Source organism: Elgaria multicarinata, chromosome 7 (genome assembly GCF_023053635.1).
Source record: "Elgaria multicarinata webbii isolate HBS135686 ecotype San Diego chromosome 7, rElgMul1.1.pri, whole genome shotgun sequence".
Lineage (NCBI taxonomy): Eukaryota > Metazoa > Chordata > Lepidosauria > Squamata > Anguidae > Elgaria > Elgaria multicarinata.
The window spans coordinates 13,299,433-13,324,350 of NC_086177.1; the positions used below are offsets into that span (position 1 = coordinate 13,299,433).

Here is a 24,918-nt window from a genome sequence, read left to right on the forward strand (position 1 = left end):
TATTGGAAAGAATGAAAACTACTACAGGTTCTGCACCATTGAATTCAAATTAATTTTGCCATTCATTTCGAAGGGTTCAAGTCAAGTCTGTAGGTGGAAGATTTAACATAGGCTTTCTCAAAGAGCAAAGCATTTAACCTCTCTGTGTGTGAAATTCTTGATTTTTAATCTAAAAATTAGTCATAGCACCTATTTACCTCACAGAAAGAAAATGTTAACATAAGCTTATTAATGTTTTTGAAACACTCTAAATGCTAATGTTTGATTTGCTGCTGCATTAAATTGTTGCTGCTGTACAACTGTACACTATTGGTTAAGCAGAAAGGTTTTTTTAGTCTAGAAATCAAAGAACCAGCTGAATTTTCCTTTCTGAGAATAATCAGTCTGTTTATTTTATTTATCATTTATATCTTGCCTCTAACCAATAAAAGATCCCATGTTTGTTCTATATGAATAAAGTCATATACCAGAAATATTAAAGGATAATTAAGAGTTTGAAACAGTTAATGAGTGAAGGACACTACTTCACATAAGGACTGGCAAACCTGAATGCACTAATGAATCCAGAATTCCTATTATGTTGATTTTATTCCATCCTTAAATGAAGTCAGATTGTGACAGGAGGACGGTTACTTTCTCCACCCCCCACCCTTTCCAAAATGGTTATAATATTCATATTTCAATCAAACGGTCTTTGCACGTATCAGCAGGATAAATTGGTCAACTGCTTCCATTAAGTATTAAGTTTTAATTTCTCTTGTCAATAGCAACTATTAACCCTCTGAATTCCAGGGGTAATTTTAATCAGTAGTTGAGGGCCAATTCCCATCTTAGGTGAAAAAGCATGTTTGCTGCATATATACCGGTATTTATAGTGATCAGTATCAATAAGGTATGAAGTGGAGATGTATGTTTTTTAAATGCAAGTATCGACAATATCCTGTGTGGTGTAGTGGATAAAATAGTGGATTTGGAACTGCAGAAACCTGGGTTCAACTTACTCTTCAGCCATTAATCTAACTGGGAGACCCTCATACAGTCAATATCTTTTGGCCAAAGCTACTTCTTCGCTTGTGAAGATAAAAGCATACCATATTCACCATCATAAATCCCATGGAGGAAAGACAAGATAGATAATTTAAATAAAAGAAGCGGGAGGGGAGGGACACATGACCCACTTCCATTTTACACTCTATTATTTACACCAGTATATACACAGCAACCACACTTGCTTCAATAAACCTCAAATGCTTCAATCTGAAAACCTAAGACATTGTTTGGCAGAGGCAGGACAGGGGGGTGGGGGAACGCAGCAAGTGAAATGTCATTTGCAAAGGAGGGAGACATATGTGAGGGTTGTTGTTCATACCTGATGCCTATCTCCTCTTGACCTGCTGAGCCCGTGCCTGTCCTTGTCCTGTGGACTCACATCAGAGCTTTGTTGTGTGTGGGGAGGGGATGAGTGTTTTCGAGCAAGTGGAGCAGGAAGGTGGTTTTTGGACAGCGTGTTGAGTTGGGTGTTGATGTTGCTGGTCCCAGTGCCATCAAGACATTTCTTGTAGATGACAGGGAATCTAGGAAAGCAGCGAGTAACATGGATATCAGCGTGATTGGCAAGCTGTACTTCCTTCTCTTTCTCCCCACCTCCCCTTGTGTCAACGCACTGTAGGGCACACATCTATTCTAGGCACACTAAATAGGCTTAGTAATGGATATGTTTAACTCAGATGAACTGAGGCTGAACTGAACAGCTTGTTGAGTCTGTATTGCTCAGAGATGAGATCTCAGGAAGTACAGAGGTGTGCTTTAGCCCAAAAGGGTTTCACATTTTGACTGCCAAAGTGTTATTCTTGCATAAGTTGAGGGGAAGAGCATTAAAAGCAGAATGTGCTTTTTAAACATTTATTTAGGGCACAGTATGATCAATATATTTGTACATCCAACTGGTAATTCTTGGCTTCACCACTGTAGAGGTGCAATGGGTTTCATATTCTGGTGTGTGTACTATACTGATTGTATAGATCTGTTGCCTCATTTTGACATGAAGAGGAGCGTTTGTTATAATACTCTTGCCCCACATCTTCCATGAGGATCTTGGAAAATCCAAATAAGTTGTATATGGGATATAACAAAGAGCCTAGCAAATTTATTGTGGTATAAGCTCTTGTGCTTCAGAGCCCATTTCATCACGATATAATGGCTGGTGGCTTTGACTTTGTATACATCAGTGTGTGTATGTGTGTGTGTGTGTGTGTGTGTAAATAAGGAAGAGTTTTACTGTCTGTTCCTCATTTGCACAAAAGAAGATTCCAAAACACTTGTAATCTAAATTATCAAGGATCTTTCAAGTACTATCTCTTCACAAATCTGTACATCTCTGATAACAAGAAACATAAAATCTATCTGGAATTCATAAAGGTTCACCTTTTCAAGGTTCAACTATATATGGTAAGAAGCATTACGGTTCTGAGTCAGCCAGTCAGTCTCTTTATTAAGGTCATAAGACCCGTTCAGGTTAAAATACAAAACACAAATAGCAGATTTTCAATCACCTGTTCTAATCCCCCTCTTGCAATTTCTGCTGAACCATAAATAGGATTTCCAGACTGGTCAATTGTTACATTACACAAGAACACTGATAATAGCAAAGTTTGTCTACTCAGTGAAGGTGTGGAATATTTTGGTTTATTTCACAGGGCACAATTATTCATCTATTAATAAATTAATAGGTCAATAACAAGCATTTATTGCACTCCCTTGAAATCCTCTGCTATACTGCAATAACTTAAGAGAATGTGACACCATGCAATAGCTGGTTTATTTTTCCTCTCTTTTAATATATTTTACTCTACATGTGATAAATTATGTGGGTAGATAAGAGGGAAAATGACAAAACAAGGACACAGTAATATCCTCTCTTCAAGCATTCTATTAGTAGCAAATGGGTGGTATGACATCAAAGTTAAAAGGGGCATGAAAACAAGCAGATAGAGAGAAAAGCAGATTGTGGAATATCCAATTATCAAGGCAAGTATGGACAAAGTCAAGTATGGACAAAAAAATTGCGCAGCACATTAGAATTATGAATTCTGTATGAACTAGAGCTCAAAACTCCCACTAGAGGAAGACACCCCCGGCAATAACAAGAGAGTACCGCCTTCCCACAATTTAAAACTATTTTTCCTGCAGCAGGAAGGTTTAGCTACAGTTAATATAATTCTGTAGAAATATTTTAGATTTTCTATAAAATGGTGGTGTGCCCCTACCAACAGATATTCATTGAAATCTCACATCATTAGTAATGCTTATAATTTCATATAGTCCTTACTATCTTATGCTTTCTTCATATAAAGCTGTGTAATCAATTCAATGGAGTTTAGGTCTCAGCTTCATATGGGTGTATATATAGGCATACAGCTTTGACTATAATGCATTCTAATAAAAACATCTTGGAGTCAATTATTGTTGCAAACTGGTAGAACAAGTTAGAAAAATATTTGACGTACATCAGAAGGCCATCATTATGACCTACATTTCAATTTAATAATTTATATCAGGAGCTGTTCTGATAAAATAAAAATCCAATGGCGTGGTTGAAACGTGTAACTCTATTAATTAACTTGAATAACTGCTTTGGTTGTCCATAATAATTGTGTGAAGTGTAAATATTAATATTTTGAATTCTGTAATCCCATTTTTAGTAACCTGCCAGATTGTAATTGAAAAGTAGGATTTGAGAGCTCTCACTATACTAGATATTACTAATTAGGCATTTCATATTCTGAACACACCTTATACTTTCTTCTCCCCATTAATATGTTTTCCTCTATGTTGTGGACATCCAAATAAAAACACTGATTGAGATGTTTCAGTATGTGTGTGGTGGGGTGGGGCTAGCATATTAAAGTATGTGCTCAACAAATAATTCTCTATTTTTATAATGCTAAGTAAAAGTGCTTGTGGAGAAAATGGCAGTGAAAATTAAGCATGCTACTCTCACTCCAGCTGCCTGTTTAACTCCTCCCTGTATTTACAACCTCAATAGTATAGACTCCTCATGCAAGCACTGAGTCATTACTGACTCTTGGAGGGACGCCAGCTTTCGCTGACGTTTTCTTGGCAGGCCTTATAGCAGGGTGGTTTGCCGTTGCCTTCCCCGGCAGTTAATACCTTTCCCCCAGCTAACTGGGTACTCATTTTACCGACCTGGGGAGGATGGAAGGCTGAGTCGACCTGAGCTGGCTGCCTAAAACCAGCTTCCGCTGGGATCGAACTCAGGCCATGGGGAGAGTTTCAGCTGCAGAAACTGCTGCTTTACCGCTCTGCGCCACACGACTCCATTTATCCTCTGAAATGTGGAATGAACCATAAATTTAACTCCGTAAGAACAGCCTTAAAATCCTAGATTGAACTTTTTGCTTCTTTGCAAACAGTTTGTCTTACAGGACTTGAAGTACCTCACTTTGCTTGTCCTTTTATGACATTTTATTTAATTTAGCACAGTATATAAACCTTTCTCTTTGTGATCTAATACTACTGAGAATTAAGTACTGATGTCAATGGCACTCAGTTTCAAGCAGAATAGTTTGCAGTATTGCAATCTAATCGTATACATGTTAACTCCTTTGCACCAATTTTAGTTAGACTTATTCTCAGGCACACATAGGATTACAGCTTTAAATTCCTAGAGTATAAAAATGAGGTCAGCAATATGGTACCCACAGGTGCCAGTACCACCCCTGCAAACCTTCCTCAGCACCTTCCAAGGTACTTATTTATTTAATTTTATTTATTGAATTACATTTATATACCGCCCCACAGCCGAAGCTCTCTGGGCGGTTTACAACATTTAAAAATAGTAAACATTAAAAGTATACAATTTAAAAACATACACACACACACACATAAAAACAGTATAAAAACAACAGTATCCATTTAAAAACAACAATTGTGGGGTCCATTAAAAACAAACTTAACGTTGTTAAATGCTGTTAAAATGCTGTTAAAAATGCCTGGGAGAAGAGAAAAGTCTTGACCTGGCGCCGAAAAGATAACAATGTTGGCGCCAGTACTTGACATCCCCCATCTTTTTTTTAATTCTTCTGAGGCAGCTGGACTCACTTCAAAGTGAAGCTCTGACCTCCTCCACTGCCATCTTTGTTTCCTAGAATGCCCCTAGGCCCCATGTGGACAGAGAGGCATTCTAAAAGCAAAAGAAGACAGTGGCTGGGGCTTTGTTATGCAGCATGCTCCATTAAAAAGGGGGGGACGAACCCCCTCCATTGACTACTAAGCTGGGGAGGGCAATATGGAGAATCCCTTGAAGCAGAGAAGCCAAAGTTAGAATAAAACTGCCACAAGACTCTGTTGTTTTAAATAAAGGGGCTGTGTTGGGCAGCTGTGTCCATGCTTAGGTTGGGCAATTATATCCACATTTCCAAAAGCTGAGCCACTGGACTAGAATAAATAGTCTGTTAGGCAAGGCCTTGTATTGTGTGTTTCATGGTACACAGATACTTAGAATATGTAATCTTCACATTCTTGGGTTAAATTTTTTGGCTATGACACGTTTAAAAGAACAGCCCTAAAATCCAAATTTGTACACTTAGGGGGTGAGGTTGGTGGTTTGCCCTACTAGTCATATTCCAATAAACAGGGTGCAAAGTAGTTTGGACTATGTTTGTCTTCTCTATAGATTTAAAATAAAATGTTCCTTTAGAGTCAATTCTGTGCATGTTCAGGGGTAGCACGCACCTCGTCTCAATGTGTGTGCAAGATGCCATTTGCTTCTTTGCCTGAGGCAGCAAAATGTCTTGGGCCAACCCCATGATTTCTGTACTTTTTCCAATTCTGAAATATCCTTCTGAAATGGGTGACCAGAACTGAAAGAATGAATCAGCTCTTACCTTCAGCTTCAGGGTCCAGGAGACTATATTGAAATCTTTTTTGGATTTTCTAGTTAAACATGCTTTCAATTGGTAATGTGGAGTGCTGTTCTCAGGGAGATCTGCCTTGGCGTCTTTGATGTATATCTTTAGGCACTGGGTGAAGACATTCCTTTTCAGGCAGAGATTTAATTTTTAATCTATTGCTCTGTTCATTAATTTACTGTTTCATCTTTAATATTTTTAATAATTTGTTACTTTTATTGTTGTATTTATTGTTTTGGTTGTTATCATATTGTTGTTTGTGAAAGTGATTTTTATGATTGTAAAATCACTCCAAGGGCATTTGCCAGTTGGATGGTATATAAATTTGGCAGGTAGATAACACCATGAGAACATAAAAAAAGGCCTGCTGGATCAGCTCAGTGGCCCTTCTTATCCAGCATCCTATTCCCACAGTGGCCAACCAGATGCATGTGAGAAACCCAGAAGCAGGATATGAACACAGCAGCACCCTCCCATTCATGTTCTCTAGTACCAGCATTGAGAGCCATACTGCCTCCAATACCAGAGGTAAAATATAGCTATTATGAATAGTAGCCATTGATTGAAATATCCATTAGCGCTGATGGAGAACAAGATACATGTGTTTGGGGATTCGTCTTTTACTTTTACTATGGAATGTGCTGATTTAGTCTGATGGGGAGAACAACAGAAGCTAACTAAGGGTGTATTCGGACAAAACAATAGTCAATGGTGGGTTAACAGTCAATTCCACGGTTATCTAGGGGTTATGCTCCACACAACATTGGAATCAACTATTCTGTGGATTGAGGCCTGTGTTTGATTGACACATGCTCTCCCACCTCAGTCCTCCTGCTACTATCCCATCAGCCACTGCTGCTGAAAAACTATACTGTCAGCTGGACTGGAGCTGCAGCTGCTGCTTTGGCCACTCTTGCCAGGGGACTCTGTAGTCACTGAAAATAACCAACATTGTGCAATGAAATAATCAATGGTGCACACCAACCATGGTGTGAAAAACTCGCAACAGATAACACACCCACCGTTGATGATTTAACCCACCATTACTTATTTAATCCAGTGTTGATTACTGTGTCATCTGAAACCACTCTAAGGCCTCAGCTAGACCTAAGGTTTATCCCGGGGTCATCCCTGTTCATGTAAATGACACACAGGGGATCCTTGGAGCAGGCAGGGACAACCCCGGGATGATCCCGGGATAAACCTTAGGTCTAGCTAAGGCCTTAGTCTGTGTGTGTAACAGTCAACTGGGAAGGAGAACAGCAGAGTTTGCTCTTCACAGAAAACCTAAACATCTGATGGGAGCAGGAATCTATGGGAATGTTATTGCTGTGAATTCTTATCTTATGCTCAACTTGTATATATGTGCAAATAAATGTTATATCATAGAAACATCATAAATCTCCAGTGACCTACTTCTAAGGAAACAGATTCATGGGTAAATACTGGAACCCTATGAAACATCTCACTGCTTAGAGATGGGAGTGCATGCATGTAACAAAAGTGTTTGTCTAGTTTTCCCCCATTACGTAACAACTGGGATGAGATGGATGATTTTTCATTCTTTTGGAACAGTCAATTTAGGAAGAGCTTGTTGAATTTAGAGATTTTTAAGGAGCTTCATCTCTCATATTGGTTCGCTCTGATATATAGAACAAAGATCCCTGCATTCTAAAAATGAACATTAACTAACACCACATCATTTTTCACATTTAATATAAGCATAAATTAAATCTCAGCTTCCTTCTATCCAAAATTCAGAGGGAAGACTAAAGGTAATCAAATAAAGGCTCTGATGATGAAAGAGGTTGACAATTGCTCATTAACCTTAAATCAAACCAGGTAAACAGCTCCCAGAGAAATTCCTATCAACAAGTGGAATGAATACCACACTATTATAGAGCATAGCAAAGCCTTGACAAGTTGTAGCTAATCTTGTTTGGTTACATTTTACAATGAATTATACAATAAAAAGGAGGGACACTTTCTGCTATCAGGAAATGTGAATGTACTGATGAAAGCAGAGAGAAATTTGAAATAATTCTGGTGTGCCTATGTCCTTCTTTCAGCAGGCAAATCCAGGGAGATTTAGAAGTGTCACTTATAAAGCTCTTACGTGACAAGTACCTATGACAGCTGACGCATAAGCTTAGAAGACAGAGACTAGTCAACACATAAGGAAAGAAGAACCTGTGTTTACTGTAAAGTAGTGGCTTTCAAAATGTCTCTCTTTTAGGAACCTCCTGCTGAGGACATGGATCCCTTGTGTGTATGCCACAGAACATAAATTGTCGCAGGATATTCTTAGGCATCTTCTAAAGTTGATTTTCAAACTGTGCTCCAAGAAACCCGTTTCTTTTACTTACAAGGTCGGTAATGGCAAACAAACTTTCCTGAAAGACAGCTTCTCCAGTAACTACTGCTCTTCCAAGCAATGTGCAGCCACAAAGGAGGGCCTGAGCAAGTTTTGGATTGCACTCTCAGGCCACAGCTAGACCTAAGGTTTATCCTGGGATCATTTGCCCCTGCCTGAGCACTGGATCCCCTGTGTATCACCTAGATGAACAGGTTTGACTCCAGGATGATCCAGGGATAAACCTTAGATCTAGCTATGGCCTTAGTTCGTGCAGTGTAACAGGAAGGCTATCCGGCCTCTCACTGCCCTATTCTAATTGAGTGTGAGCTCTAGAATGCACTCCGGAACCCTCTATAATGCACAGAAGACACATCAATGTGGGAAGGCTTCCACCATGGAAAGAAGATTGAAAAACACTGTTCTAGACAAATGAACAAATTGTTCTACACAAGATAATGTTTTTTCTACAGATATTTAACAAATAGGGGGATTATTACTAGGATAGCTGTATGCAGTTACGTTGGGGACCAGAACAGGCAAAGCAACAGGATTAAAGGAGGTTCCTAGAGAGAAATACCAGGGTATCCTGGTCCCTAGAAAGGTATGCAGGAAAGTTTTGTTGTTGTTTAAATGAAAAAAAAAACTTTCCAAGGAAACTACATGCATACTGCCCTTTCACTGCAAGGGAATGGTTGCAATAGAGAATAGCTCACCAATGTACGCCCTCACCACTAGAGTTAGAAGTTCAGGTGAAGGGAAGCAGTCTGCTTGGTTTTTTGCCTTGCTGCTGCAAACCTAAAAGGGACGGGGAATCTCTAAACCACAAGATGGAGTGCTCCCTTGTTGTGCTCTAAAGGATTGCGTAAGTAACCCTTAGACACGCTTCCTCCCAGCCCAAATTTCTCCCCCAGAGACCCTTTGAACTGCAGAGTAAAGCTCTCTTGTAGTTTAAGGATTGTGGGGTAAATTCAATACAGATCCAAATGATAATCCCTATCTGTAAAATGCCTTAGGTGAAATGGGCATAAAAAATAGTACACATTTTCATGTGGAGTTTAAAGAAGAATCATTAACTGATGCAGAAATAGGATGATATTAATTTAAGGTTGGAAAAATGAGAAACTGAGTGAAACTGAAATTGACAGATTCATCCACCCCTACTTCTGACAAGCTGAAGCAAACAGGACTGTATTTAATTGAATAGAAGCTATAAGAATTTCCATTAGGATCACAGGACAGAAAATAGGACAAGGGCTCTTTTAAAAAAAAGTCTTATTTATAGGGCAATGTAAAAGAGGAAATTTAATCAGATGCAGTTTTTCTTGCTTTCTATTCCCATATTCAGTCTCTAGTATTTCCATTTTAAAAGTTCTCACATAGCAGCACTGCCAGGAGCAGGGAGCCTCTGCCTGAGCCCTTGAAGAACTAACCAGCTGTAGACAATGCTGGGCTTAATGGATCAATGGTCTGATTTATAATTTATGCAGATATAGACAGACAGACAGACAGAGGTGTGTGTCTGTGTATACCATAATACATACTTCACACACACACACACACACAGAGAAAGATCTGCATGACAAACTGCGACAGCATAGGAGCCCTGTCCTACTTTGCATTTAGTCACCCCACATGCTGTTTCAAAGAATCCCAGGTTCATTCACTGCTGTAATCCACAAAAGAAAGTAAGTGAAAAGAAATTAAGGATTCTGGTACTCATTTGCCTTGCCACACAATTCCCTTGTGTATGGGGAAATGGAAAATAAACAAATTAAAAAGATTTAGAAACAACACACTACCAAAATGCTTTAAACCACTGCGTTAAGCTTTACCTGAGTGTCCTTTAATGATACTTGGAGCTCGTAGTTCTTCAGAATCCATGAGTGCCTGTGTAAATGTTTCAAGGCTATATGAATTGCAGGTAACACTCCTGCTGTTAGGTTACCATGGTCCGTAAAAAGATTGACAGGTAAAAGTCCAAGAACAGATATGGGAGTGCGAGGGTGAGCAGTAGGTCGCTCCTCAGAACATCTGATCATTAGCAGCACACAAATTATCGAAGTGCCCACCCTCCATTTCCAAGTAAACATCTTTCTTACACTTCCTTCCTCCCTTTGGAGCTTTCATCTCTAGAGCAAACAGGCCTCAGCTTGTCTGTCAGTCTGACATTTTGAAGTTGATACTTCCTTGGGCTGCTATGTCCCTCTAAGAACGGAGCTAATTGTTATTAAAGGATAAACTGCTCTCCAAGGCTGGATTTTCCAATTTGGACAGTAATCCTGCTCACAGCAGTGCTGCTGTGAATCAGTTCCTCACAAGAATAATTCTCGAAGCAAACTGTTCTGCCAAATCTAATTTTAAATATTTGTCATTTTGGACATTTTGCTAGCAGAAATCATCAATTGTAGTTGACAAATTTATAAACAAATTAGAATAATAATACCTCAGAATACAGATCTGTCTCTTCATTGCAATGCTGATATATTAAAATATCATTTTCAGCATTTCTGCACACCAGCAGACATGTAATATTCTGTATAAATGTTTGTATGTGTGTATTACCTACTTATTTATGCACATGAAACTGTTGTTAATACTTCCCCAGCTCCAATGGGGAAAACACAGCACCAGACAAAGACTACAGTCTCAGGTCTTAATCCTCCTTTTTGCTACTGCCAGAAACATGGTAGCTCAACTATGCAGCTAATAAAATGGATCAAGCTTCAGAATTGCTAATAGGGGGTCTTACATTGTATATGATCAGCATTCACTTTGGCCTTCCTCCCCATCCCCATTTACAAAGAAATGTAAGAAACAATTTTTAAAACGCTTTGATTGGTGACACCAAATCAAGCCACTGAACATGAAGTCTGAGATGTGTAGTTGCTCCTATGACCATAATACTGTTCCCCTCTGTACAGCCATTATGAAACACTCCCTGGATTCATGACTACATACTATTTTTCTCATCAGGATACCTGCCTCAAAAGAGAAGAGATTTAAAGTTGCCTGGGAAACTCTACATTTGGCACACACAGGTTTCAAACTGTCTGGTTCTACAAACTCAGTTATCTTAGTAACCAATATTTAAAATGTCTAGTTCAATCTCTCTCTCTCTCTCATACTAAGGCTGAAAAATCCTATACACATTTACCTGGAAGTAAAACCCTTTGAACTCAGTTGGAATTACCAAGTAGACGCTGTATACAATTGCAGTGTTAGTAACTGGAACCTGATTTAGAAGTTAACTATGATGGGTTCTATGTAGTTCATGTCACACATGCAGTATTAATATGCATGGGTTCCATGGCACAGTGTACTTTGCAGTGGCTTACGAATGCAGCACATGGGAACGACGACAAAAAGACCTTTTTATTCTCCCAGCATTTTAACAGTCTATAAATAAATTTTAACTGTTTTAAATTTGTAATTTTGCATTGCTGCTGTTTTTATCTGGTTGAGCTTGTATATTGTATTTTATAGTATGGTTTTATACTGTTGTTTTATACTTTGAATGTTTTTAATTTTTGTGAACCACCCAGAGAGCTCCAACTATTGGGCGGTATAGAAATGTAATAAATAAATAAATAAATAAATAAATACCTGATTTAAACATGATGCAGGCCAGATGGACTCCAACATGGAGAAGGGGTTTGCCTGAGGCCCTGTTCAGATGCTCACGGAGGGGTGTGTGACAAGGCAAACTACGCAGAGGAGAGGGGTAACAGAATCACAATGAGCAGGCCCACCACACGAATGGGAACCATGCTGCTCTCTATGGTTTCACTACCCTCCCACCCCCGGTTAGTTAGTTCATTTATCTCCTCATGGTTTAACCACGCTTCCCACCATCCTCCATGCCCTGAATGGGCAGCCAGCAGTCACTCCAATTACAAAACTGTAAAACAGAAAAGGAAAAGGAAAACAGCTGCCGACCACAGTGAACAGCCACAGTGGCAAGAGCGTCACTGGAAGTGGCAGACACTCTTGACAGCAGACTTTATGGTCTCCGACAGTTTCCCCCCCTCTGGAATGAGACCAAAAGCTCTCAGGGATCCTGCCAGGTGATACAGAAACCACCATGGGTACCCGCTAACCATCATGCAGAAGACAGCAAGTGTGGGTGCATGAACCACCATGAGCTTCATCCCATGTACCTGCTTCCCTCAGATTATCCCTGTAGCGCTAAGCTTTCACCGTTGTTGTTGTTTTTGATAACAGGCGACAGCGATCCTTTGCATTCTAGGAAGTGAGTTTAAAGGGGGGGGAAATGTAAAAAACTCATAAAAAATCAATGGATGACCCAATTCAATTCTAATTTGGTATGCTTAAAGCTCTCCCTAATATCTATTACTGTGCCAATTTTGGTGTCTTTATCTTTAAAGCTTACAGAGATGTAAGCATTTCTTTAAAATCCTGCTCCTGTGCTCCAGCGGCAGCTTGGAAGATACGCTCAAAAAGTAGGGGCTAAATACGGCAAAATTTTATAGCACAATTAAGGCAGGATGCATGGGAGTACTTCACAATCAAAGCAGATTATAAGGTGTAAAACTTCTGAGTCCTTTGCATGCAATTCACAGTGAATTGCACAGTATAACGCTGGTGTGATAAAGCTCCATGAGGAGGAAATTCTCCCACTACATGACACACTAATTCATTGTGGATCACATTTTTGAGCAATCCACTATGGGTTAGCGTGTTGTCTGAACAGGCCCTGAGCTTCACTTATACGGTGAACACTGATGTCGGGTGAATTTTTTTCTGCAGAAAAAATTCACTGCTATATTTATGCATCAAAAATATTCTACTTTTAATGGAATGGGGGGGAATTAACGGAAAACATTCCATTGGCATGCCTCCAGCCAGTGCTTCAGACAGGGACATGGCTTCACTGTTTTCACTGGGCTTTCCCGAGTTTCCCAACCAAGGCACCAGCTGAAGGAACACTGTTCTAGCCAAGGTCTTGGACCCTTCCCCCAGTTCAGACCCCTTTTTTGAGCATATAGGGATGGTCATTTGGATGCATATTGGATGTACCCTACAGAAGGCTTTCCTCCTCTCAGTTTAAAGGGTCATTCAGAGAGAAATTTGGGTTTGGAGAAAGTGTTTCTAAGGGTGTACTTCCATAGTTCTCAACACCAGTGTCAATTCCAGCAGGCAGTACTGACGGTGATGAGAGGAGAAGTGTGCTGGGCTGAAAGTCTGCTTAATTTTTTCCTCTTCCCTTCCCATCTCCTTTTCCTTGTATGTGCTGTCTTGTTTTACTGATTGCTTTTAAGCCATTCAAGGAGCCCTTTTGGCTGAGGAAGAGGATAAAAATACTTTAAATAAATAAATAAGTCCTTTAAAGCACAGCAATGGAGCATTCCATTTTATGGTCTAGAAATTTGTGTGTGTATATAATTTGATGCACATTCTCAAAACAGAACTCCCTTGTCCCATTTAGGCCTCAGGCTACAAGGAAAAATGCAAGTGGCTTGGTTTCCTTCAACTGAACTTCCAGCTCCGGTACATGAGGGCTTGTACTAATGTACTTCTTGTTGTGTGCTGCTAGAAAGGGAAGTTTGGTGGAAAGGGACTAACATCAAAGGGTTGAGCATTTCCACCTGCCTCACCCCACCCACCACCTTGGAGGCTGATAAAACTTGCTGTCTGAAGACCAGTGCTGGAAGTGATACTTGGTGGAGAGAAACTGAGTAATGTCAAAACTTTGTAGGCATGTACAGCTTGAAGGACTGGTAATCTTTACCTCCCCAGGTGAGAGATGGGGAAGGAGCTGTGAGAGGAGATGCAGATGAGATCTGGGAGGAAAACTGCCACAAGTCCACAAGTGAGAGGTGTGGCTGCTGACCTGTGTTTGTAGACTAATTGTGGCGAGCCCTCATGTGGGTTAGAGATTTAGTTAGATATTCTAATATTTTTGTTTTGTGCTTTGTTCTCTTTCCTGTTCAATTCTCAGTTGTTGGATGAGTTTATTTGTACTGTTTTGTTGAATATTGTATAATTTGACATTTGTGCTAAGCATTATCTGCCAACATTATGGTTATATGTCATTGTTTCTATTACATTTTTGAATATTGCTGTTTATTGCTGTTTGAAACCTTGTAAATTATATTTACTGTTCATTTGTTATGTTGCTTTGGGCAGTTTTGTGGGAAAGTGGCATAAAAATAAATGATAATTATGGCAAATTTAGCCTCTTTTGTTAACTCATTATTTCTTTAATTCATTTGGATGTATAGCCCACACCATCCTTTTTACCCTGTTCCTCCAAACTCCAGTATAAACACCACTTCATAACTTCTCTACAATAAAATAACATATTAAGGGTTATGCTGGGAATTGTAAGCCTTTTTTCTGTCTAAATATGCTTAGAATTGCACCTAAAACAATTTAAATATAGGATCTAATCAGATTAAGTACAACCACTTCACTTCAGATTCAAATACTATACTGGAATGTTACCATGTCACAAATTATTTAAAAGTGAATTTATTTCACATTAGATATTTCTTGCAAAAGATTAAAAAGGCTCTGGCTACAACCCTACACATATTTAGCTTGTTTAAATCCCCATGAAGTAATTGAAGTTAAGCAATCTGTGTGTAGGACTGTAGCATATGAGTTCAACTGCCAGTAAAACCAGTTCTTTATTAGAGAACAGTATTACCTCCTTCAGAGAATAGAAAAAGAAGCTAGCATGTCTTTCTTCTTTAATCTCTCCCCATGCCAACTGTCTGTCTGCACTATCCTAAAAGAGAGCTGATGTGGCTTCCACTCCTCCTGAGCAACATGAGCTGTCGCTGGCAACACCATCCACTCCCTGCCCCATTTGCTTCCATCAATTGAACGGTACTGAGAAGAGCACTATAAATACAGTATTTTGCTGCTGAAATTACTGCAGGAGTAATACAATGCTCCACAAAAAGGTATGTGTGAATACTGCATTGCTATCAAAGTGTTATATTCAAACCTTAACATATGGTTCCCTAAAGTATTGTATTATATAGTAACTATATTATAATGCCCTAATATCATTGTGCTTTTGGACCTGACGGCTCATACACCAAATATAGATCCTTTTGACTGCTAGCCACATATTCTAATAACCAGAGTGTTACCAAAGCAATGCACTGTAATCCAGAATTTGTTAAGCCACTAGAGGATCTTGTTATAATTCCAGGAAGCTAAGATTTTATTTACAGGAGTGGAGGGAAGAGTTCCAGTTCTGAACACTGAAGGGGAAAAAAACTATTAACCTCTTTCATTTTGCCTATTTACCTTCATATTGTTCTCTAATCACCTCCGTTCCTTCTCTAGATATAATCAAATGCCTAAGAAATAGACAATTTCCCAGGTAAGACACTTTCAGCTATTGAAAACATTCCGCCCACAGAAGGCCACATCAATCTTTTGAGTAACAGCAAAATATTACGTACCTAACAATTTCTAAAGTGAAGTCAATTAAAGACCCTGGATTGTGTCCAAAATTAATCTTACTTAAGAGTAGACCCACTGAAATGAGTGGGACATAGTTAAGCTAACACTGTAAATCTTACAATGACAGTAAAAGACATTAACATTTTGCCAACCTGGGTTTTTACACTGCAGGAATTATGCTAGGGGCTCAATTTTGCATGAGAGACTTAGCACCATGGTCAGCTCAGTTATGATTCTCTCTTTTAATTACTCTTTCATATATCCTATAAGGTTTTTATTTCTGCATAGAACAGTAGGCTTCAACTGTTTCAGACTTAGGAACCACTTTTAACCATAACCTGCAACAGAGGATCCACAGTTTTACCATCTCTTCCTCCCTGCCTCCTAGAATATCTGTCTCCCTCCCTCCTAGGGGGACCATTCCAATTTTGAGCATCAAGATAGAGAAATTCTAGGGAAAGAATTAAGTGTAAAGCCCTGCTCCTGGATGTATTCAGGGTTAAAGTACAAAAGACAGTGACCCTGTTCAGACGACACACTAAGCCATGGTGGATAAGCATTTTGAGCTAAATATTCATGCTTAGCATGGCATGTGAGACATTCCTAACGATGGTGGCTACAAAACCACTGTTTAAGCACACTCACTGACCATTTGCTGCAAAAGTGTTAGCGGCCCAACCATGGCTTACCATCTCCTCTGAATAGGCCCAGTATCTTTTATGAACAATTATTGAGTTTATATGTTTATTTAATAACTATATCAATTTTTTCAACTCACATCAAATATCAATCCTGTCCTAACTTTTTTAAAAAACATAAATATTCTTGTGCCTTTTGCTTAATGCACAGGCTCATTTATTGTTTGTAATAGTTAGTCAGAGTGTGGAACTAGTGACTTAGCAGGCAACAGAGTCCTCCAGAAAGGTAACAACATGTGGTCAGAAGTATGAATGATATCAATGCCTTCCTCTTACATACACTATCCTTACCTTTAAAAAAAGACTTAGCTGAAAGAAGAAAACAGTGTAGGTACTGCTTTTACAGCCCACCTGAGGCATAATGGTATCACAACTTTTGGCTCACAGCCTATTAGTGGAAGACCAATGGTGTAGAAGATTGTGTGTACCCCGCAAATATGCCACTAATCAGAGCTTCCCTACATGAATACATGGCAAAATTGGCATGTATGTTTGCCACACATGACAGTGTGCATACATACTATACAGTTCACTACATAAATAACCACATGAGAAGTGGGTTCAAAAATTATTATTATTATTATTTATTTATATAGCGCCATCAATGTACATGGCGCTGTACAGAGTAAAACAATAAAATAGCAGGACCCTGCCGCATAGGCTTACATTCTAATAAAATCATAATAAAACAATAAGGAGGGGAAGAGAATGCACCAAACAGGCACAGGGTAGAGTAAAACTAACAGTATAAAAGTCAGAACAAAATCAAGTTTTAAAAGCTTTAGGAAAAAGAAAAGTTTTTAGCTGAGCTTTAAAAGCACAGATAACCACACCTCTGTACAAACTCAAGGCCTGTTTAACACATTGACACTTCCTTCTTTTTCAGAACATCCGTAAAGCCTTACTTGTTCATTTTTCCTATTAAGCTCTCCTATTAAGCATATCAGTATAACATCAGCAAATGAGTGAAATATATGTTAACAAGCATGAGACTACTCAGAAGATCAAAGTCTACCTTGGTTTACATTATTTCTTCCCTGGAATACTAAGGAGTCACACAGTGTATTTTTTGTAAAAAAAAAAAAAATTGTTGCTCAACCTACATGTTCTGAACCAGATAAGGAGATCTGCACACAGAAGGATCTTCCATACATAAACCTTTTTTGTCTGTATTGGGAACTGTGGGTGAATACTGCATGTGTATCAAGATGCAGATATCATTCATCCTTATGCACTTCATTGCTTTCAATTATGTACATTCAGAGGCACACACTCCATCCACAGTCTGGTGCAACTACTCTCATATAACTACACATAATTAAAACTGGAACAAGGCAACAGAAACAAGCATTTTTAAAACATACAAGCATGATAGAAAGGTTATAACATAAGTTCTCAAAGATTGCAAGTATCCTATACTAATCTTGAATAGTCATGTGAGGCCTGGTTCACACATGCGTGCACATCGCTATTTCTCTACACTTCATTAATGCTTACTGAACTGATGACTGGACGTGTGAACTTACTCTATTAAAAAGCATTATATGTGAGTTTATGCCAATGAGATATGGAAGTTCTGTCTGTGGTCAATCTGTAATGGTCCATTCATGCATGCACAATGTTATTATTAATGGTGCATTTATTAAGTGGTGTGTGTTTCTCACTTTGACAAAACTCCTCATTTCCCAAATTCCCTTAAATGGCCTCATGTAATCCTATGAATCTAACCTAATGTAAATATAACTCCTATTTATTTTAATCATAGAATCATAGAATAGCAGAGTAGGAAGGGGCCTACAAGGCCATCGAGTCCAACTCCCTGCTCAATGCAGGAATCCACCCTAAAGCATCCCCGACAGATGCTTGTCCAGCTGCCTCTTGAAGGCCTCTAGTGTGGGAGAGCCCACAACCTCCCTAGGTAACTGATTCCATTGTCGCACTGCTCTAACAGTCAGGAAGTTTTTCCTGATGTCCAGCTGGAATCTGGCTTCCTTTAACTTGAGTCCATTATTCCGTGTCCTGCACTCTGGGAGGATCGAGAAGAGATCCTCGCCCTCCTCTGTGTGACAACCTTTTAAGTATTTGAAGAGTGCTATCATGTCTCCCCTCCTCTTCTCTTCTCCAGGCTAAACATGCCCAGTTCTTTCAGTCTCTCTTCATAGGGTTTTGTTTATCATTAATATTTTGAATGCCTCAAATCTTTTCACTTAAATTAGTGATTTTCTGTAACTGACATATGAAGAAATATTCTTTGCATGTCTGCCCACCTTTTTATTATTACAATTTCATTTTCTAGTCATCCATTCAAATAATCCATAATGAATGTGATCATTTATTTGTATTTTGTATTGTACAAAATATGCTTTTATTAAGCATTTCATACTTTATCACTATTAATTTTCCTACAGATAAATTACAACCTTAGCTTAAGCACAGTTGAACCCTTCCTCGAGGAAATAAAAATTCTTTTTTTAAAAAATTGTCCCATGCTTTCCTTTCTAAGCAGAAATGGAAAATGCATTCTGCTGAACTGTGAATAACAGCTTTAAAGAAAACCAATAATTTCAAAATCAAAAGGAGCTAGATACAGTGAACTATATGACCCACAGCATATTTGATTGTTGCAAATTTGCAAGTATTTCCATTAAATACGCAGTGCAGAATGGGGGAAGCCTTAGATTGTGCCAGTAAAAACAAATTTGGGATAAGAAAAGTTAACATCTCGCTTTTCAGTAGACATTCCTTACAGGAGAGTTATCTTGGCAATGATCATCAGACACAAGTATTACATAAGAAAATGCTGCCACCTTCAGGAAAGGTCCAACACTTGAGCATCCTTTATTTGCCGCAAACACGTTTGCCTGAATTGTGACCAAAACCCAAGCACAAAACAATAAGCCTCTAATGTGTCCACCCCAATAACAGCACTTCATTTAATTAATGCCACAATAAAGTCGAACGGCATAGGGAATTTTCTACTAGGAGTTCAGCAGTGGTCTGGAACCCTTGGCCTCCTCCGGTCCTCTCCAAGCCAAGTGTACAGATGTGTAACCCTGCATTTACAGGAAGAATTATGCATGGCAGACATAGAACGACGACAACCGGAGGAAACTGCAAAATTAACTCTTTCGGGGCACGCACTGATTGGATTTCACAAATGGGCGCTTAAGCTTCCAGCCAAATATTCGCCTACTTTTCTCCTTAGCCCTCCCTTCCCTTCTCAACTCGCATGTGCACTGTGTTCTGTTGTATAAATGTGCACCTGCCAACCAGCTAGCGAGAACTGAGTCACAAGAGGAGAGAGAGAGTGCCAAGAGAAACAGGAGAGCATGCTCCGTGTCCACCGATCGTAGCGGCTGCTGGTGGTGCTGCTCCTGGAAGACGCCAACGCCAACATCCTCTCTTCGCCTCCCCCCCCCCACCATTGGACACACACCTCTTAGAGAGGAAGGACAAACCGCCCCACCCGGTTCCATCTCTTTCCGTCCTGCCTTCCTCTCCCCCTGCTAAGCGCTAGCAATCCGACTGGCCGCCTGCTCGCCCTTCAGGAGTTCACAGAGAGCATCAAGTGGCGCTCCAAGTACGCAAACGCTGCAGCTCAGCTATGCGGGTGGCCAAGCGCCTGCTCCGAGCTCACCAACCACAAATCCCTGACGTGCATCTGTTGCTTAAATAACGGGCGGCGCTTTCTCGGCACAGCGAGCGCTGCAGGTTTAGCCCAAGCTGCTGGGCCGGGAAGCTGCCCGCTGAAGCGAGCTGCAAAAGCTAAACGGCGCTCTCTTTCGTGGCACAGTGGCAGCAAGGCCACGGAGTGTGTCAACCGGGGGAGTGGGGGTGGGGGAGCGCAAATAAGATCCGGAGTGACTCCGTTTAAAATAGCTGGAGTGGAATCCCTTCCAAATGGCTTTTCCGCCTCGCATCATTTCCATCCAAGGCCAACCTCTGTTGCTGCAGATTGGCTTTAAAAGGCGCTGGAGAGATACACGAACCGGAGTGACTTCGTCTTCAAAATGCCTTTCTCTTTTCGACTCGCATCGTTTTTATCCGAGGCCAATCACTGCTGCTTGCAGGTCGGCATTAAATAAATAAATAAATAAATACATAAGCAAATAAATACGCCTGTGGCGAGGAGCACAAACACGAACTGGAGGGACTCCGTTTAAACAGGCAGGCGGACTCCCCTTATAATCTTTCATCCTGTCATCCCAGACCAAACTGCTGGCAGCAGGTTGGCATCCAAGGCTGGTCCCACCGTGGCCCCATCCCTTAGGATCAATGACAACTGCGTTGCCCTCCCAACCCAACAACCGGAAGGTGCCCGGCGCTGGCCACGCTGTGAGCCTCCTTCTGCCTCACTCACCTCGGTGTCGTAGTAGCGCAGGTCCAGGGAGTAAGGGTTGAGCAAGGACTCGTTGAGGATCTGCTCCATGGCCAGCTGCATAGCCGGCAGGACTCCCCGGCCAATCTTTCCTTTCTCCACCATGTCGCTGAGAGGCATCAAGCCCATGATGGCGATAGGGGTGGTGGTGGCAGCGTTGGGGGGCAACCCCGCGAGCCCCCGAGAGTTGCTCCGCGCCCAAGCCAAGGCGATCAGCAGCGGCAGCAAAAGCAAGGCTGAGGTGGTGGCCGCGCTCGGCCGCCGGGGTAAGGCAAGCATCCTGCGGGGGAGATCGGGGGGGCAATAGCACGAGGGCGCCCGCTGCCCTCTGCCAGGCAAAGGTACCGGCAGAGAGGAAGGGGCGCGCACGCTGCGGCCCCCCCGACTCTAATCCTTCTGGCAATGGCGACTGTTCCTTCCTCGGGGCGGCCAAATGTAACCACCACCAGAGCAGCAGCAGCAACGGAGCTGCTGCTGCCCCCCCCCTTTCCCACCCACCCCCAGTCCAAAACAACGAGGGCGCCTCCTCAGCCCCTCACTCAGCCACAACCAGGCTGGGCGAGGGCGCTCTCAGTCTTCCCGGTATAGGTTCCGGAGGCGACGCGTAAAAGCAAGGAGGGCTGAGGTGAAGATGGGGGAGCTGTCTTAGCTCTTCCACAAGGCTGGGGACGCTAGTGCCGCATTCCCCCGGAGCCCTCCCGCCGCCGTGGTTCTTGCTGTTGCCGCCGCCGCCGCCGCCGCCGCCGCTGCAAACAGACACCACGCCACACCACACAGCGCGCACGGAGTGGCGCGCACAACCGGCCAAACAGGGAGAAAACGGCGGCGGCGGCTCCTGAATGCAGCAGGCGAGAGTCCCCTCGTGTGCCCGCCCAAATCTCTGCCACCCTGCTCTTTGGCTTTGCTCGCTCGCTCCCTTCCTTCCTTCCCGAAAGAGGTCTTGTTTGCGGCGGCGGCGGCGGCGGCTGCGGATTGTCCTACCCGCTACCGCCGAGGAGACGACACACACAAACGCCAGACGCAGGAGATGCAGGGTTTGGGCACGTCCAAGAGCCCATTGGAAGGCGGGGCGGGGGGAGGCGAGTGAGAGAGAAGGGCCGCTGGGGAAGGCGGGAAGGAACGCTTGGCGGCGGTGGCGGGGGTGCTTGGGGGGGGGGGCAACCTGTCTGTTCTCTTTTATCGAAGCGTTTACGCGCTGAGGTGCCCTCGCTCTGTCTCCCTCACGCACGCACAGATTTTTTTTTTAAACAAAATATTTTGGGTAAAGTTAAAGGATTGACCGGGCACATGCTGAGGGGCGTTTTGTTGGTAAAGGCTGAGGCGCCTGGCTTAAGCATTCATTTTACATGGAAAGGGCCCACTATGTATTGTTTTGTGCTCCCCAGAAAGAAGGCAAATGACCTTTAACTTACATTAAACACAGGTTGGGTTTTTTTTGGGGGGGGAGGGGTATTTTAGAGTAAACATAAACGTGTGAAGCTGCCTTATACTGGGTCAGGCCATTTGTTCGTCTGTTGTCTAGCCCATTGCTGTCTTCTCCTGATCGGCACCATGTTTGACTTCTCAAGCCTAATGCAGCTCACCAGGCATGTATTGTGATCTGAAAGTTGCTTGAGAGACCTTCCTACTGCTTTGCAATCAGAGGCAGGTAGCAAAATCCAGAGGTAAACCCAAGCTCCCCAGAAGGCTAAAATGGTAGGTTGCGTTGACCTTGCTGGATCAGAAGTTGTCCAGGACTGGTCTACCCTAACCTGGACAGTAGCAACTCTTCAAATTCTTATCACCTGGGAGGTTTTAAAATTCTGATAGATGGTGGGGATTGAACCTGGAACCCTCAAATACATCTAGTGTTATTAGTAAGGTGTAATTGGAAGGCAACCAGGATGATCAGGGGTCTGAAAACAAAGCCCTATGAAGAGAGACTGAAAGAACTGGGCATGTTTAACCTGGAGAAGAGAAGATTGAGGGGAGACATGAGAGCACTCTTCAAATACTTAAAAGGCTGTCACACAGAGGAGGGCCAGGATCTCTTCTCGATTCTCCCAGAGTGCAGGACACGGAATAACGGGCTCAAGTTAAAGGAAGCCAGATTCCAGCTGGACATCAGGAAAAACTTCCTGACTGTTAGAGCAGTACAACAATGGAATCAGTTACCTAGGGAGGTTGTGGGCTCTCCCACACTAGAGGCCTTCAAGAGGCAGCTGGACAACCATCTGTCAGGGATGCATTAGGATGGATTCCTGCATTGAGCAGGGGGTTGGACTCAATAGCCTTGTAGGGCCCTTCCAACTCTGCTATTCTATGATTCTATGAAGACCTACAAAACTTGAGTCTGAATAAGCCAAACAGCACACCATCTATGTATTGAGATGTGCCTATCAACCTCTCTCTATTTTTGAAGCAAATCTGGAAGATTTATGAAGCTTCTGATAAGTTATCAAACAGAATTACCGAAGACATTTTGCTGTATCGGGCAGAACAACAACAACCCCCATCTTACCTCCACCTGCCAATCAATAAAGTTATTTTGGCACACAAGGCAAAACATCCTACACATGTTTCCACTCCCCTATTCCTGTCAGTAAACATTCAACAATAATAATCATTTGCTGCCCTTGCATGACATCCAAAATCAGCTGCCTGAGATGAGGGCGAGCCTTGCCACCAAACATAGCAGGTGGGCCAATTTCAGCTGGTGGATCACAAGTTGTGCACGCCTGTTCGTTTTGCCAGGCTGGGAGGGGACTGTATCATGAAACACATTAGCTCCTATCTCCACATGCACCCCACCTGATACATCCTCAACTTGAAAAGGCTGTCCAGTCCTACGTCAACTATATTTTTCTGTAAAGAAGCATATCATCATGCAAAACCTCCCATATATAGTCTATTGCAGATTATCCCAGCATGGTAACCTCCAAATGTTTTGGATTACAGCTCTCAGAATTCCTGACCATTGGCCATGCTCGCTGGGGCTGCTGAGAACTGAAGTCCAAAACCTCTGGAGAGCCCCAGGTTTTTGCTGCTTAGCCACAATGCATGATTATTATTATTATTATTATTATTATTTATTTATTTATTTATATAGCACCATCAATGTACATGGTGCTGTACAGAGTAAAACAGTAAATAGCAAGACCCTGCCGCATAGGCTTACAATCTAATAAAATCATAGTAAAACAATAAGGAGGGGAAGAGAATGCCAACAGGTACAGGGAAGGGTAAGCAGGCACAGGGTAGGGAAAAACTAACAGTAGAAAGTAACAGTAGAAGTCTGCACAACATCAAGTTTTAAAATTAATAAATGGAATTCAGTGCCTCAGAATGTGGTGATGGCCACTGGCTTTTAAAAGGAGGGGTTATACAGATTTATGGAGGATAGATCAATGTATAGGGTTTATCAATAATGGCTATCAGCTATCAGAATTGTCTTGCTCAATCAGACCAAAGTACATCTAGTCTGGCATTCTGTTTGCAACACTGTTCAGCCTTTGGAAGTTCATAAGCAAGATATAAAGGTGATGGCCATTCCATAGTTTGTCCCTAGCGATGTGGCATTGGTTTTCAAAGAGAATGTTGGATTATATGGAACTTGATCAGATCCTGCAAGGCAGTTCTTAGGCCTTAGCTAGACCTAAGGTTTATCCCAGGGTCATCCCTGTTCATGTAAATGACACACAGGATATCCCAGGAGCAGGCAGGGATGACCCCGGGATAAACTTTAGGTCTAGCTAAGGCCTTATATTCACCTCAGATCTGTCCAACATAAAAAACAAAGTATAACTTTTATGGACACATTTACACTCATTTCTTTATATACTCATTCAGACATCTGCACACAGGTATATAACACTGACTCCCTTGCAGGTCTTCTATTTTGCACTTTTCAAGTCAAAACTGAATATGTACGTTCTGGTGAAGACATTTCCATTTTGCAAACCGCCTGGTTTCTCCATCTTATATAAGAATATGGTAGTGTAAGATTTATTACTAGAGATCTACCAGACTGATTTTGCTCATTTTTGTTTTAAACTGAAGCTTGAGCAGTGTAGACATGCAGAAAATTTTGGAAGTTTGAAAAAGTTAAAAGCTTGAGCTTTTATAGCAATCGATTTC

The 24,918-nt window shown here is 41.5% G+C and overlaps 1 protein-coding gene across 2 annotated transcripts in view; it reads right to left on the minus strand.

Moving 5' to 3' along the window:
- Nucleotides 1-21,236, minus strand: part of GABBR2 (gamma-aminobutyric acid type B receptor subunit 2) — a 353,790-nt gene extending 332,554 nt beyond the window's left edge. For both annotated transcript variants that reach the window (XM_063130215.1, XM_063130214.1), the window contains exon 1: nucleotides 20,785-21,236. In XM_063130215.1, the coding sequence (XP_062986285.1) occupies nucleotides 20,785-21,081 (297 nt within the window). In that variant the 5' untranslated portion in view covers nucleotides 21,082-21,236. The remainder of the gene's footprint in view (nucleotides 1-20,784) is intronic.
- Between the last annotated feature and the right edge of the window lie 3,682 nt (nucleotides 21,237-24,918).